The following is an 18087-nucleotide window of genomic DNA, read 5'->3' as shown; positions in this document are numbered from 1 at the left end:
TATGATGATAACTAATATGCAGGATAGGCTGGGGAAAGGAGAAAATAGAAAAAGGGAGTGTAGTTAAGAAGCCATTATAGTGTCCAGACAATAACAGTTATGAATGAAGGAATGACAAAGAAGGGATGGAAAAAAGAGACGATAAAAACAAAGAACTGACAGGATGTGGTGCTTCACTGGATATTGGGGCTGGGGGGGAGGGGAGGGCAGAAAACTCAGTCCTAACTTTAAAGTTTTGAGTTTTAGAAAATAATAGTGGTACCACTGACCAAAATAGGTCAATTAGGAGAAATCAACAATTTGCAGTGGAAGAAGCTGAGATCCACCTTTACATATTCTGAAGCGTTAGAAATGTAGGGCTAATACTGAAGAAAAGGGACACGCCTAGTGAGATTTATTTGGGAGTAGCCATTCATACAATGGCAATTTAATGGTGAATCACAGGGAAATCACACATTTAGTGTTTGAAAGAAACCAACAATAAAACAAGAAATAATTTGTTCTTCTGTTTCATATCCCACTATAGCTTAATAAATTCTTAATCTTGGCTATAATTCCTTCCAAACTTTTACTATATTTTCAATCTAATTTCTTTTTATCTAAATCTGTTATGACAAGCATCCTCTTCATAAATAAAGGGAAATAAAATTTTATACAACTGACAATTATTGGTAAAAACAAAAAAAAATTGCAAATTATTTATAAATATTCCAAGAGCCCAAAGATGATAAATAGATGTCTCACCTGAATGCTGCATGGGGCTAAAATGGGAGGACGGTCACATGTTTGTAGAAGTACTATCATACCCAGTTTGCAATGATGGACTGAATTATAATGATTTACTTGCTACTTTACGTATTCTATCATATGGTCATGGGATTCTGAATACATGTCATTACCTGTAATGTGCAGTTGGACAGAAAGAATAACTAGAAATATTTCCTACCATTCATTCTCCTTAAAAAGACTAGTGCAAACATGCTAGAATATTTTTCAAGCCAACACAGGGCTTATCTGGTGCCACTGAAGGCGTGTGCTCCAACTTAAACCTAAAGCTTGGGCAATCAGCTAATCATATGAAAGGAAATTAAGGACATAGCCAAAAAAACTGGGCAGAGATCCTACTCTTCTTCCATGTCTCACGTTTACAACAGACTATGAACCTCACCTCGATCACTTGAGCTTTACTCATAAATGATCAACTAGCAATCATGTTGTTACACTACTGCCCACTCTTGTTTTGTACCCCCTCATCTTTTATAATTAATTCAATCAAATTGCTTTTCTCTAATGACAAGTTAAGAAGTACTCGGAGGAATGAGATCTAATAAAGTATATGAGGACAGAGAAAGATATAAGTAATTCTGGAATATGGAACATTAAGAGGTAGGGTGGACCTCAATGTAGCATCACATTAGAAAAGGACACAGAGAACTTGTGAGAAAGGGGGAGGTAGGAAGATGCCAAAGAGAAATCACATATCTGACATTTTTGCCCAGAGCTGGTCCAATGCCCAAGAAAGGGTGAAGAAGCATTCCTAAACTTCAGCAATGCTTCTATAAAACCACTAACTTTGTAATACTCCCTTAATGACTTTATATGAGATTTGCCAAGTTTCCACAATATTCATTACCACAGCCAATCTCAAAATAAAGTCAGGCAGTCCCTGGGCTCACCAATGATCTACATATATAAGCATCTATCAAGTTCTAACCCTTTTGGTCTGCTACTAAGTGCTTCCTGCTGCTTCTATAAAGGCAAATGTGGAAAAAAAACAACTTGAATTTTTCTTTAAAACGAAACTGTTCATCTTCTGTGATATACACAATTGCTACAACAATGTAAATCAAGAGTCATTTTTTTAAAAGCTTAATACACTAAAATTGGGATGCTCAGTTTTGACTCTGACTAGATAAGAGGTAATGAACTTCAAATATGGGGGACCATAGACAAGGAATGATACGAAAACTATAAGGTGCAGTCTCTGTGTGAGTTGGTTTTACTGTTCATTTTTCTGTGTTAAAAGGGGGGTAAAGTGCATGGGGGAGGGAAAGTGATCCAATGAAGTCTAGAAAGGATTGATTTAAAAACAAATGTATGAAATAAATTAAACTTTTAAAAGTGGAGAGATTGGATCTAATTTAATCCAACAAGGCTTTATTAAGTGCCTATTATGTGCAAAACACTGTGAGAGAAGACACCAAAACAAAGTTGGAAAACCTTTAGGAATAAGGAAGAGGGAAGTATTGTTTGTTTTTATCTTATTTCCTTTGAGGGAAGGGGAGATATAATGAGTTCCTTTCAGGACATACTGAGATAACCAGAAGACATCCAGTTTGATAACCTCAAAAGATAATTGGTAATTCATTATTGTAATGAGAGAGAGAGAGAGAGAGGCGGGAAATCACCTGAATAAGACATATAACTAAGACTATAAGAACTGATAAGCTCATCAAGATAGTAAAGAGAGAGAAGAGGGCCCTGGATAGAATCTTGGTGGACATGGTGTGGATAAAGAATCAGCAAAGAAAGCTAAGCACGAGCAGCCAGAGGTCGGAGAGAAAAAAGAAAGGAATATTTCTTACAAAAGCTTAGAAAGGTGAATGTCTAGAAGGAAAAAGGGGTTAAGTGTCAAATGCTGCAGAGAGAAAGCAAAGGAGGGAAGGAGGGAGCCAAGAAAGGAGACAGGGAAGGAAGGAAGGAAGGAAGGAAGGAAGGAAGGAAGGAAGGAAGGAGGGAAGGAGGGAAGGAAGGAAGGACCAATTATGTGATAGACACTATGCTAATGAGGCTAATATGCTAATAGTGCTAATTAGCAGAGTGATACTATGAGGATCTTATCTGATCCTCACAAAAGGATCAGATCCTAGGAAATAGGTGCTAATATCATCTCCATTTTACTGTTGAAGAAATGAAAGCAGATCAAGGTTAAGTAATTTGCCCAGAGTCAAAACAGTTCCTAAGTATATGATATCAAAAATGCATTCAACTCTTCCTAACTCTAGCCCTACAGCTCTATCCAGTGCTGCCATCTGTATTCTAAGAGAGAGGTCAAAATCAGGACTAAGAAAAAGCTATGTATGGGATTTGGCAATTATGAGATCACTGGAAACTTTAGAGAGGGAAGTTTCAGTTGAATGATATGAGGTCAGAAGCCAGACTGCAGAGGATTTAGAAAATAATTAAAGAAAAGAAAGTGTAGGCACCACTTATAGATAATTTTTCTAAAGGAGTTTAGTAAATAAGGGTAGGATGGGAGAGATAGAGGACAATTATTAGAAGGGATAGTAGGATCAATTAAGTGTTTTCTTAAGGATGACAGAGAAATGAGTAAACAGCACAGAAGGAATCAGTGAATGGGGGAGATTAAAGATATGAGAGAGTTGAGAGGATAGTAAAGGAAATTTGATGGAGAAGACAGAAGGGAACTGGATCAAGCATGCATGTACCAGGGTCAAGAAGGGCAACCCTTCCATCTGAGACCAGAAGGAGAGAGGAAATAGTAGAAGAAGACATCTGAGTGATGTAAGGAGGGAAGAAGGTGAGTTCTTGGCCAACTGGATTAATTTCTTTTCTCAGTGAACTACAAGATAAGGTTTTCAGCTGAGAAGATGGAAAGAAAAGATGACTTGGGAGTTTTAAAAAAGAGGAGAAGGCTTGGGACTACCACAGCGGAGATGATCTAGAAAAAGCACACCTATGAAGGAAGATCTCAGCTCCTGAGAAGGAAATACTCCTCAATCTAAGGTTAGATATGAACACCAAAGATAGACTGATATTTTTTAACATTCCCCTGGTAGTGCTACGTGGCTGGAAATCAGCAAAATCTATGATCATTTGTTCCTGAAAAGTGATATAAAAGCCACTGAGGATTCACAAGAGTGTAAAAGAAAGTAACAAGTGTGAGAAATAACAACCAAAGGAAGAGAACCAGAGAAAGACCTACAAATCCTTTATGGAAGATTTAAGAATTAGTTAGAATCTCTCATAGTTTCATTTACTACCATCCAGCACTGAATTTAGCCTGCCAGAGAATGTATGCCACAGACCTTAACCAAAGCATCTATCACCTGGGAAAGTCATTACTAAGTCTTCATGCTCTACAGCATAGGTTAGGTCACTGGACCCAATGGGAACCTCCTATGAGAACAATACTTTTACTTCTGACCACTTTGTCTTCAGTGGAACATTAAAAAAGAATAACTTTATAGCCCAAAGAACAGCTTATTTTTACTTTGTGATACATGTTCATCACACATGGAATTTGCTGCTAATGATACCCTTACTGCGTTGGTCTTGGATTCCTGACTTTAGTGCATAGACACTATTAATTTCTTCTTGAAACTACTACAGTAATAGAAACCAAACGTGGGTTTTCTTCATGGCTCTTGATGCGACACACATGATCTTAATGATTTGGATAGTAGTAGAACTGAAAAGTCATCAGAATTCTCAGGAAGTACAATATGTTAATGATTCACCCTACCACAGCCTTTCCTGAGGAAAAGAGACTAAAATAAAGACATTTCCTCTTTTATAGCAGGGATATGAGGGTTATTTTGTTCTTGGCAACATGAGGATACAATGAACCCCCACCTTCCAAAAAGAAGCCAAAAACGGTCCCAAGTTGGTTTTGCAAACCCTGGAATATTTGACTTTTCAGGCATAGATCACAGGTACATCATGAATCCTCTTTGAAAATATTTTACTAATTCAAACTAGAAGCCATGACATTGGTTCTGGGAGACCATTCACTCAATGTGACACACTTTTCTCAACTTCCTTTTAACTTAGAAAACAGAATTGATAAAATCAAAAACAGGCAAGTAAAGGCAACCTAACATTTTAATTATGGCACTTTTTTTCTGGAACTAAACTTTTAAAAGTTGTTAGGTTTCTAATAAATTTCAACAGACTCAATAAAAAGAATGAATTGGAATAAATACTTCTAAGTTCTGACTTGTCAAGTCTATTAAATTCTAGTTACAATTAAGAATGATCTCCATTTTCTACTGTTGTTCCCAAACTATGCACTATCTAACAGGGAAGGTCCTACCATAATACAACAAATACTTCTTAATATCTGTCACCAGAAATGATGCCCATGTGATGAGAACTGACTCTTAAGTGGAAAAGTTCTAACCATTAGATATTTCCCCAAAATACGGAAATCAAGGCGGATAACTGTGAAGAAATGATCCACCAAAAAGTCATGTACATAAATCCAAAGAGCAATGAAAATTTTTGCTATCTGTGGACATTCTGCCCATACTCAAGTAATTTAAAGTTGTTTAAAAAAATTAACTCTGGGGAAAGGATCATAGACTCAAAGAATGGAAGAAAGTTGATTTACAAGCAAATTTACTTTTCTCTATCTGATCCTAAACTGTAATAGTATGACTAGGTAGAAGTGACTGCAATATAACCATGTAAGATTCTTATTTTTTCTCTTCTGCACAAGTTGGGAATTTCTATACAGAAGCCCTCTTGATGCAATCCTTAGATATAAATTAAAGAAAATAGCTTGTTCATGATTCATAAGAAAACATTTGTTCTCACTACAAAACACTGAGACACTTTAAGCAAAAAAAATTATTTATAAAAAACAGTAGGCTACAAAAGTACTAGATAATTTTTTGTTTCCAAACAAAGTTAACATGTCTGGAATGCATGCCTTCCTTATCTTCCCCTTTTGTAATCCTTAATTCTTTCAAGGTATAGATCAAATGTTACCTCCTATACCATACCTTTCCTGATTCCTCTTAATTGATTAAAAATTCAAAAAAATTAATTCAATTAATCAATCAGTGATCTAGTTAAAATGATTACCATGTGCCAGGCATACATACAAAGAGAAGGGAAAAAAGTCCTTGTCCTCAAAGAGCTTACTTTCTAACAAGAAAAACAACACGTGCCCATATTAAATATATAAAGAGCGGACAGAAGTTAAACAAGGGGAAGGCATTTGCAGCTGGGGGAGTTTGGCTGTGAAAAGGAGGCATAACTTGAGATAACTTAAGGAGATTCAGCATTAAATTAAAAAGTTTTGTTTTGTTTCATCAGAAGTCTGATTTCATCAGTGCAGTTCCAGAGTTCCAGGTGATGAATTTCCTCCATCAGTGCTGGGCTTATAATTTTAGAGAGCTGTCTCAGAACACGAGAGAGACTAAATGATCTGACCAGGGTGTCATAGCCTGCATGTGTCAGAAACAGCCCTAAATTCAGAACATATTGACTCCAAAGACAGCTATCTTTCCACTACACCACACTGCCTCTCAAAGCAAAGGAAAAGGAGAACAAAAGAAGAAATTTAGTCACATTTGTAACAGAGTAAAGAAGAAATCGGTGGAAAAGGACAAAAGTTGAAATTGAAATAAAAAATGAGGGAAAAGGGGATATGCTCTCAGGGAAGACAGAAGGAGATAGAATCAAGGGCAGATGCATAGGGATTAGCCTTGGAAAGGGGAAGAGCCATGTCCTCATCCAAGGTTAGAGTAAAAGAAGAGAGTATTGACTGATCACTCCATAAATACTTTTTACCTTACTGAAGGATTAAAAATTCTAAAATCTATGCTGTTTTACTGTCCAGGTCAAGTTCCATTTTTTTAATGAAAAAAAATTTCAAAGCCCCAGCCAATGTCCCTCTTAGTCAAACAATCTTCAATACAGGTGTTTCTCATTTTAAGTTACTAAAAAAAAAAAAATGTGCGTAAATCAGATTCATTTGAAATGCACAAGGAGTGCTTGCAATCGGAAAAAATCCAGCAATGAAGCGTTTTTTGTAATGAAATCATACTTCAATTGACCTCTTCTTTAAGTGACTTCTTAAAACAGGGCAATAATTTTCCTCATTTGTAAAAGGAGGGAGTCAGAATAAATGACCTATCTCTACAGACCTTAGGAACATTACCTTTCTATGAGTTCAAGGTACTGTAAAACAAAATTTACAAGAAAATAATAAAAATAGTGCTTTGGCATTTGATGTAAAAGATCTGAAGTAGTGGAAATAAAAATAAATATTTTTTGAGCATAGGGAATCATCCAGTACAAAAGTTAAGAGATAAAGTGTTGTATATGAGGCACAATGAGGTCAATTTGGTCAGACTGTAGTTTGTGGAGAAACATGAGTTCACATCCTTCCTCTGATGACTATTTTGTGCCCACCGACAAATTAACCTCTGTGAGGTTTCCTCGTTGGCAAAATAGGGAAAATAATACTTCATAGGAAAGTAGTAAAAATTAGGTAATGTAACATAAAGCATTTTGTAAACCTTAATACATTATATAATAATTAGCAATTGCTGTTTCTGGACTTTTGATTTCATGCTTGCTATAAGGGGCATACCAACTCCTATCCCTCATGACCTGCCATTATCTCATTTCCTAATTAATTTTCTACCTGGATTCTGGACTAATAAAGACTGTGTTCTGATATTTTATCATAACTTACTAAAATTGCAACCTCTGTTAATGATAGTGTATAATATATACAATATAATAATTACATATAATTATACATCTTATTAATTAATATATAATTAACTGTAACCTGAGTCCAAACTCCATGTTATAAAAAATTTTTTATAAAACCTCTTATCGCACAAACTTTTCATTTAAAAATCTATTTTCATACACTTGAAAAATATCAGTTATTAATTACATATGATTTATTAAAAATAGCAATAATACAAAAAAACACTTTAAAATACTTAAAGCATGTCAGCTGTGAGAAAATTGTCACTTCTAACTACAGGTTGCAATTGCAATTCCTCCACAGACAGTGAAGCCACATTTCAAGAATTCAGTTTCCTCAGGGCATCATTTAAAGCCTCTTCTCATGTTCTCTTCCAGAATAATAAGCTATACTCAGGTCTCAAAATATCTCTTCATAGTCTTTATCCTCAATGGCTAACTTAGTTTTCTCACTAAGGAAGTTATCTTAGTTCTTTTTCTCTGTGTCTCACTAGTCATGACAGTTAACTCTCTCCAGAATGGCAATGAAATTGAGCCCAAGATTCTATCCCCTTTTTACTAGTCCCTGTGAGAAGGGGTATTTAAGCTATGGTTGTATCAACAATGTGGTGAATATCTGGTGTAGAATTTCCCTTTATTGATAGTGATAGGCAACTCATCTGAGATTTAGATTCTTAGAAAACTTACTAGAACACTGAGAAGGTAAGTCAGGGTCACAGTGCTAGCAAGAGTCAGAGATAACTTGAATCCAAGAACTTAAGTTTTGTCATTGTCTGTCCACTACCCCCATATTACTCTCAGGTATTATTTCTATAAAACACAAAATAGAGAGTAATGTTTGTATTACAAAAGGAGTCTACTTAACAAGTTATTAATTAGATAATTATAATATATTCCCCTACTATCTTTAAAATTCTATGTGAATTTTCACATTTTATGTGAAAAATTTGATACTATACTCAACCTTTCAAAAGCACATCAGTTTCATAGAAGGACTCAGGAGAACAAATTAGAGCTAGCAAGCATAGTAAAACACTGAACTCTGACAAAAAAACACAATGTCCATGCCAAACTACTATTGCCATCTCTTTTTATTAAACATCATTTGATTTAATTTTATTTTTACTCCAAAACCTACAGAATATTAATGAAACCATAAATAGCACTTTAAAACCCAAGAAATAAAATTGTATGTTTGTTGAGATAAATGATCCAAATTGTAAAAGTTCAATAATATCAGGGAATTAGAAGAATGTTTAAGATCTCCATGTTTATGTATAATAAATCATTCCTTTGAAAAGATAATTGCAGCATTGTTAGAGGAGAAACACCCTAGCTTAACAGCAATTATCCTAAAGTTACTCAAATTACTCACACAGATGGCTCTGTTGTAGTGCACATATTAGTTGAAAAATTGTTTCAGGACACTGGTTCACTTAGCTCAAAGGAAGCAATCAGATTTCAGTTATTAATCACCTTAATATTAAATATGTCTTGTAAAATAAGCAAACTCTTGACCACAGGAAAAATTCAGAGCAAAACAATAATTAGATATTTAATGTAGTCATTCCATTTTAGAAGACTGAAGTTAAAAAAAAAAAGACTGCAATCCTCCAACAAAACTGGCTACATGTAAAAATTCTGTTTAACTTTACTAATATGACAAGGCAAATGATTCTAAATCCCTTTGTTCAATGGCCATGTCCACAAATTATGTTGAATGAAATCATATTATTTTTATGAGTCAGTATTCTCAATAGTGTAACTTAGCAGTGCCTTCTTGGAGGCATCATGAACCAGAATTTTCTGTGATTGTCTTTGCTCCAAAGTACATGCCAAAAAGTAGAACACTGCTTTTCAAATATTCTTAGGAGTTTAACTTTAGCCAGGATTGAGTATTAGTTACCATCAGCACAAGTGATGGAGACAGAACCATTTGACAAGCAAACTACAAATTAAACTGATTCGAGATTACTTGGCCCTGGTAACAGAGCGCAATGATAATAGGCAGCTCTTCAGGCCAGTCAGGTAAAGAAAACATTTTTGCCTTGGTTATTTGGATAACCCCATTTCACTTTTTGCATTTCCCCCATTTTACTTTGTTAAAGGGGGCTGAGCAATTTATTACCAAAAATTTTCACTTTCATTTCTTAACCAAATTAGTAAATACCCAAGTTTTTTGATGAGTATGAGTTACAAGATTGAATCACAAAATTTGAAAACAGGAAGGATTCTCAGGAATCACTGACTACAACTCTTTAATTTTATGTAAGGGAATTAAGGTCCAAAGAAGAGAAGTGACTCAGCTGAGATCCCTATCTAGTTATAGTCAAAGTTTGGTCAAGAACCTAGTAGGACAGATCTTTTGCCTTTCCACTACATACTGCCATGCTTTCTAGTAGTTCACTGAACAAAAGGACATACTGTCTTGTATTCAGATATGAGCTAATCTTTTTATACTGTAGATGTGCAATGTATAACTCTTTGATTCAAATCTTAGCTCTCCTATCTTGGTAAAAAAAATTTTTTTTTGGTGATGCCAAGGGCTGAGATGAATTACTAACCTTTGAATTTTAATTGAAAGTCTTTGGTGCTTGACCTCCTAAATCAAGGGTTCTTTACCTAGGATCTGTGAACTTTTTTTTTAATATTTTGATAATTTTATTTTAGTATAATTGGTTTCCTTTGTAATCCTATGTATTTTATTTTGTACATTTCTGAGAAGAGGTCCACAGGTTTCACCAGACTGCAAAGGGATCCATGACACAAAAAGGTAAAGAACTCCTATCCTAACTGACATTTTAAAATATGTTCCTTCATTTTACCTCATACCTGAACCAATGAGCCCCTTTAAGTTTCAACAGTAGATAGAAATATAGGAAATCAAAGAAAAAAGATGGCTTTTTGACCATCAAATCCCAATCTGTCAGGGGCTAGAACACATCAACAAAACCAAAGGGTATTAGAATCAATTTTTTTTTTATTATCTGCACTGCTAACTTTACAGGGAAGAGAAGGGATTTCAACATGCTAAAATATGGGAGGAATATAAAGGGAACTTTTCATTTCCCCCCAGCTTCTCTGCTTGGTTTCACCTCTACAAAACATCAGCTTCCCCTAGGACAAGTTCATCAGCAAAAATCCATCATCATAGAGATTTCTTCAGCTTTGATACTCAATACCTCCTCAGTTGCCCTTCCCTTCTGATTGGAGGACAGGTTAGGTCGGTTTAGGGCTTTAAGAGCTAAACAAATCATCTTCAGATTATCTATTATTTCAGCTTTTCTCTACTATCTATCATTTCTGTTAGTGCAGATAAGAAAGATCTGATACTTGATAAGGCAATGTTTTATATATGTCACTCAAAGTAAGAACAGAATAGGATCAGCCCTATCTTTCTATACTTAATACACATGAAATCATGTATGCAAAACCTCAACATCACTTGCAATTATGAGAAATCAGTAAAAGCTAAGGTCCCAGGATAAACTATAGACCCTCTGTGGTTCTTAACAGCTGCCTGTTAACAAGCATATATATGTATACATATATATATATATATATAATCAGACTTCATTACACTATATTATTCATTATCCCTGGGCTTTAGTAAATTGTAAAGAGAGAGCTAGCCATCCCCCTTCAGGATCACAAGGCTTATTTTCTGCCCTCAATAATGACTCCAAACTGACTCAGTTGGCAAACCAGAGTTCATTGTAAGAATGGAGAACTGTGAAGTCATCTGCTCTGCACAATAATATTAGTTGAACATGTATACACTAGCCAACCACAGAGTTATCAGGCATCTATATTTAGGATGCCTGAGGCCTTATTTGTGGCAGCTGGTTATTCCTATCATAGGGTAGTCACCCTGAACCTTCCATGACCCTATTTTTCAGTTATACAAACATATGTCTACTTACCTTTTGCAGAGCCACATATTCTCACAGGCAAGAACTACCTAAACCCTAAAACCAAGTTTTAAGTAATGTGATTTTTTTTTTTTTAAGTTGTAAAGCCACTAGCAGTACAACCACAAGAGAGAGTCATGGCAAATCTACATTGTCCCCTGATCCCAGAGTAATAATAAAAATTATGATAATAAAAGAATGATGACTATTGACATTTATATGGGTTTTTACCATGGTTAAGAGTTTCTGTGATAGCAGCTGGAAAGGTAAGTCATTAACTTTTTTGAGCCTTAGTTTCTTCATTTACAAAATGAGAGTGGCAGGAAATGGCAAGAAGACCTTCTAAGTCCCTTCTAGTTCTAAGCGTGTAAGATTATATTCAGAGTAACTTGGACAAAGGTACTCACAGCCATGTTTTCTAAATAGCTCTTTCTATGATCTCCTTTAGGTCCTCTACTGGTATAGATGGAGCAATTAAGGGCAGCAGTGGATGGAGTGCTAGACCTTGAATAAGAAGACACAATCTTTCTGAGTGCAAATCCAGCCTCAGACACTGACTAGCTGTGTGACCCTGGACAAATCGCTTAACCCTATCTGTCTCAGTTTCCTCATTTGTAAATAAGCTGGAGAAGGAAATGACAAACCACCCCAGTAACTCTGCCAAGAAAATCTCAAACAAGGTAAAAAAGAATTGGACACAACTGAAAATGAATGAACTTGTGCACATTATAGCTTCTCTTTCTGTGGGGTTCTTCCCCTCTCATCCAGGCAAGAAGTTCAGTGACCACTCATCACCCTGACCCCAACACTGGCAAAGAAGTTTTAATTTGCTTTATTTTTCCAATGAGCCCTATTCTGTTTTTGTTAGGCAGCCTGGTGGCCCTCTGCTACTGGTGGCTCACTATATTAAAGAGAACACCAAATTGGCTTTAATTCCACTGCACCTCAGAACTCAATTGATCTGCCAGCCTCAACCACCCCCAGAAGCAAAGACTACAGTGATACACCAGCACAACCACTTGAATTTTTCCCCTTGGATGGGTCACTAGGCTAATTTCTTTTTTTTTTTAATTAAATTATTTTATTTGTTTTCAGTGTTTGACAATCACTTCCATGTATCTTAGATTTTTTTCCCCTACCTATCCCCTCCTTCCCTGAGATGGCGAACAATCCTATAAAGGTTTTACACATACTTTCCTATTAAATACATGTTGCATAGAAGAATTAAGATGAATCACTAGGCTGATTTATTTTTGAGTTCTTGAGGCTGAACTTAAAGATTTCCAAAACTGCCACCACAAACAGGTTAGTATGGAAAAGCATTCCATCTCTATACAGAATTCCACTTCTATTTAGTCTATTCTGTCTGACTCTGTTTCACCTTTGGTCACCATGCTTCCTTGTTTTAGATATCACTGGGCATTTATGACAACTAAGCAATGTTCTAGCTGTGCTTCCATTTTGTGTGATATCAACATATACATGGAAGACACCATTAGAGAAAACCATCTAAAAAAGGTATCTAAAATATCCATCCCATTCGGCCCAGAGATCTGACTGGCACATACTTTTTAAATTTAGTTTAAGTCACTTTTCAGGCATGTCTGACTCTTTGTGACCCCATTTGGGGTTTTTTTGGTAAAGATACAGAAGTGGTTTGCCATTTTCTTCTCCAGTTCATTTTATAGATGAGAAAACTGAGGCAAACAGGGTTAAGTTGCTTGTCCAGGACTACATAACTAGTAAGTGTCTGAAACCACATTTGAACTCAGGGAGATGAGTGTTCCTGACTCTAGGCCTTGTGTGCTACCCATTACACCACCTAGCTGCTCGGATGTCAAGGGGGGAATAAAGGTCACGTATATACCAAAATATCCATAGATATATAGTGTGAAGAATTAGAAATAAAATAGTTGCCCATCATTTAGGGCTAAATAAACTGGGGTATAAGAATAAAACTAAGTTGCTGTGAAATGAAATGGAAATATGAATAATTCCAAAAGCATATAGATAACATGAACTAGATAACTAGTAAACAGAACCAGAAAATCATACATGACTATTAAAATAAGGTAAATAGAATAAAAAATAAACATAGTAATTATAATGCTGGCCCCAGAGCACAACAGAGAAAATGAACCTCCTTTCAATGGAGAGGTGAGGGACTATGACTGTGAGACATTTACATGCTACCAATACAGCCAGTTTTACTTAACTTTTTTCTTTTTAGGTATTCCACAATGTGGAAATGGGTGGGGAGAGAAGGGAGTTATATACAAAAATTAATGTGATGTTAAAACAAGTCATCATTAAAATCAAAAGATTAAAACAAATTCATCTACAAAAAAGGAATGACAAACCACCCCAGTATCTCTGCCTTTTTTTCCCCAATTGATAAATGGTCAAAGTTTATGAACAGGTAGTTTTTCAATGAAGAAGTCAAAACTATATATAGTCATGAAAAAAAATCTAAATCATTACTGATTACAGAAATGCAAATTAAAACAACTTTGAGATAACATCTTGCATTTATAAGATTGGCTAAAACAAGTGAAACTGACAAATGTTGAAGGGGATGTGAAAAACTGGGATGCTAATTCACTATTGGGGAAACTGTGAAATGACCCAATCATTTTAGCAAGCAATGTGAAATTATGCCCCCTAAATTATAAAACCTTGCATACCCTTAGGCCTAACAATACTACTATTATGTCTGTTTCCCAAGAGGATTAGGGAAATAGGAAAAGAACTTATATTTTCTAAAATATTTATGGCAGCTCTCCATGTGGTAGCAAAGAACTGGGACTTGACATGACGCCCGTCAGGTGGAGAATAGCCAAACAAGTTGTGGTAGATGATTGTGATGGAACACTACTGTACTATAAGAAATGGTGGGCTGGTTGATTTTAGAAAAATATGGAAAGACTACCATGAAACTATGAAAAATGAAATGGGCAGAACCAAGAGAACATCGTACACAATAACAGCAATATTGTTCTAAGAACAATTTTGAACAACTAAGTCATTTTGAGCATTTAAATATTCAAATCGACTACAAAGAATCCACAAAGGAAGATGCTATCCACATCCAGAAAAAGAACTCATAAAGATATAGTATGGTTTTATATATATTGACACATTTATGCTTAACAGTAGCCTTCTTTAGGGCAGAGTGGGGAGGGAGAAAAAAATATAAAAAGTACACAGCAGGAAACAAAAGTAAATGTAGGAGGAAGCACAGAAAAAAAGTTGTTTTGAAAACAATGTGTAGTATTTGTTACAAAATTTTTCAAAAAAAAGCAAACAGTGTGAAACGGAAAATGATAGTTTTATATTGAATCCTGTACTGTGTGCATGGAAATCTTTTTTTGAGTCTTTTTCTGCTAAAGTTCAAAATGAACAAAATTTTTTTAAAAAACTCTCCTTCTTTCTTTTTCTTTAGAAATGTTAGCAAAGCCATTTGCCACTTCACCTAGAGATGTGGTCAAATTACAGAGCACACTAGAAACACTGTCCAGGCAAACTGTGTTACACTATAACAAGTTTGGACTCTAGTCAAAACACCTAAGCCCTGGCTCAGGCTTAACAGTCAAATGGAAAACTCTTTGTTTCCCACCTTCCAGTTTCATGTATGTTCTAAGAATAGTTAGGCTTAGTTGGGTACTACATCAAGTTTTTTACAGGTTCACTTTCCCCTCCATTGTCTTACATTGTTTGATGAGGCAATACTATTTCTAGTTCCCAAATTGCCTAATTACAATTTTTTATAAATGAACTTGTACACCAAATTAGTATAGCCTTTACCAGTCATTTTCTTTGCAAAAAGAGCAAAGGTTTGCCAGCTAAGGTGATTTCTATTATCCTTTGGTCATTTTCTATGATCTCTTGTTGCAGAGGCTGTCTTACATAGGCTAATCTCTAAGAAATGGTGATAAACACAAAAACATAGAGGCAGAGTTGGAAGGATCCATAAAGATGTTCAAGTCTAGTCATTTCATTATTTAGGGGAGGAAAATGAGGTCCAGAGAGGCTTAAGTGACTTCATCAGGGTCCTGTACGCTTGGACACGGTTCTAGGGTGCTCTGTGATTTGACCATATCCCTCCTGGTATTTTATACCCAGAAAACAGAAAAAGGAAATAATCCTATTTAGTACAGAGGGTAATACAGACAATTCTGGCACTTGTCACAGACTTTCATGTTTTCCTAGTCAAATGGTGCTGGCAAAAGGAAAAGAAAAAATAAAGAGAAGGAAAGGAAAAGTAAAGGAGCAGGGAGGAGGGAGAAGGAGGGGGAAAAGAAAGATGGAAGGAGAGGGGAGAAGGAAGGAGGAGAAGATAATAGGGTAAGGGAGAGGAAATGCAGGAGGGATAGAAAAAGAAAGGGGAAAGAGGAGGGAAAGGAGAGAGGGGAGGAGGAGAAAAAGGGAAAAAGAGAGCAGAGAAGAGGGAAAAGGGAGAAATGAAAGGAGAAGAGGAGGAGGAAAAGGGAGAAAAGGGAATTTAGGGTTAGAGTTTAGGATGAGGGTGACAGGAACTTAGGGTTAGGGTTAGAAAAAAGGGAAAAATAGTTTAGGATTAGAATTAGGAAAATAGGGAAGAGGGAGATAAGGACAAAAGATGAGAGAAGGGGGAGGAAGAAGGAAGGGAGAAGAGGCAGGAAGGAAAGGAGAAGCAAAGGGAAAAGAAGGAAGGGGAAAGGAGAGGAGGTGAGGAAAGAGAAAGGAAAATGGGGGAAGAAAGAAGGGGAGAAAGGGAAGCAAACAAGGAAAGAGGAGGAGAAAGGTGAGGGCAAGGGAGGGGAAAGAAGAAAGAGGGGAAAGTCAAGAAAAGGGATGGGGTTAAGAGGAGAGGAGAAAAGGAGTGAGGGTGAAACAGGTTAAGGAAAAGAGGAGAGAGGGGGTGAGGGAGGGGAAAGATGAAAGGAGACAGGGAGGTGTTGGGGGATGGAGAGGAGAGAGAGAAGGGAAGAGAAAGAAAGAAAGGAAGAAAAAGAAAGAAAGAAAGAGAGAGAAAGAAAGAAAGAGAAAGAAAATGAAAGAAAGAAAGAAAAGGAGGGGAAATAATTTTAAATGCATTGTCACTAATGGTAAGGTAGATGTTTTTTAGAATTTCTGGGTTCTAATATGGCACAAGGCACCAATTACTATTCAATTCATGAGATTCACATTAACATCACATTTTTACCTTGGCAAAAGGTGGCGTTAAGTCTCTTGTAACCTTGAGGACATTCCATCACTTGGCTATAGCCATGGTAAGCTAAAAGGGAAGGAAATCATTGAATATTTGTTAGTATTTTGCAATATTTTTTAAAATTTAGTTGACATTTTCTTTATTAATAAAAACAGACATTCATATAGTCCTTTAAAGTTGATAAGTGTTTTGGATACTTTTCTTTATTTGGTCCTCACCGAAGCCCTCTATCAAGTAAATATATAGATATCGCCTCCCTTTTACCCGCAAGGAAACCAAAGCTCAGGTCTAGGCCCCATGGAGCTGGGCCACTGAGCCCAGCACCCAGACCAGATTCCAAGGGGTCAGATTCCAAAACCAGCTCCTTCCCCCTCCACGCTGCAGGCTCCTATCAAAAGGTGCTCTGAATCACAAAAGATCATATTTGAGAAGCAGAGATATTTAAATACCTACCTAGTCTGCATATGAATGGGAATTTATACTGCACAGAAAACAGTGGCTCAGCAGCCAGTGCAGTTATTAGACAGATCTGGGGTCAAGGGCTGAACCCATCACATACTGGCAGGGTGCCCCAGGCAAAGTGCTCTCAATGACCTAGGAAATTCTCAGAGAAGCTAAGATGCAAAGCAGCTGTTTCTCAGCTGGGAGGTGGGAGGTGGTAGGGGGAGTCCCGCCCCCACAACTCCCTAAACCAATAAAATCCTTGGTTCAGGCCAGAAAGAAAAAAGCTCTTCATACAGGGGGAAAAATATTTGTAAGGGTATCTATTATATTAATTAGAGCTTAATTGCATTCAAAATTTGGAAGAAAATACTTAAATGTTTGCACAATTTCCTCTGACATGTCTTTGACCTTTCCTTTTTGTGTGACGACATGGTCTTTTTCACATTGCACAAGAGCCAGAGTCCTAAGAAGTTTGAGTGAATTGGTAATTAATTTTTTTCTCAAGGAAAAAAAATTTCTGATAACTGAATAATTCCTCCCCACCCATTCCAAACTTATTTACATTTTAAAATCTGGATTTTCTTATACTAGGAGATCTCTGTCATCCAGGTCCTGAGAAATAGAATCCTCCAGTAAAACAGAATGTTTTCAAACATGCAAGTCAGAGAAAGAAGTTGGGAGGAACTGATACAGTTAAAATGGTTACTGCAATTGGTAGGCTCATGGATCAGCACATTCACAAATACAGCACTAAAAGTTAATTCTAAAAGGCATTGCAGAGGAGTGGGGAAGGCTAACAGGGGAAAAAAATGCAGCATCAAGAGGGAAGAAAGGCAGGAAAACAGTAGTTTAAAAAAAAGGGAAAGTGATAAAAGGAGAACCATGATAGAAGAAATAGGCAAAAAAATAAATCACAGTTAACATGAAAAGCTAGTTATCCAGAACATCCCACTCCAGTACCATTAGTAATCAGATTTTAATTTCATAAAGTGAGGTATTCCTGGACTCTCACAGCACCATCAGATTCAAGCTGGAAAGAACTCAAGAAAGCATCTATTACAAGAGCTC

At 36.2% G+C, this 18087-nt stretch overlaps 1 protein-coding gene across 4 annotated transcripts in view; it reads right to left on the bottom strand.

Annotated features, from left to right (window-relative positions):
• The window catches only part of LTBP1 (latent transforming growth factor beta binding protein 1), a 477680-nt gene that overhangs the window by 175908 nt on the left and 283685 nt on the right, over positions 1 to 18087 (bottom strand). For all 4 annotated transcript variants that reach the window (XM_072634139.1, XM_072634140.1, XM_072634141.1 and 1 more), the window contains one exon: positions 16570 to 16641. In XM_072634139.1, the coding sequence (XP_072490240.1) occupies positions 16570 to 16641 (72 nt within the window). The remainder of the gene's footprint in view (positions 1 to 16569; positions 16642 to 18087) is intronic.

Source organism: Notamacropus eugenii, chromosome 1, assembly GCF_028372415.1.
Source record: "Notamacropus eugenii isolate mMacEug1 chromosome 1, mMacEug1.pri_v2, whole genome shotgun sequence".
Classification (NCBI taxonomy): Eukaryota; Metazoa; Chordata; class Mammalia; order Diprotodontia; family Macropodidae; genus Notamacropus; species Notamacropus eugenii.
This window is presented reverse-complemented; position numbering and strand designations above follow the sequence as displayed.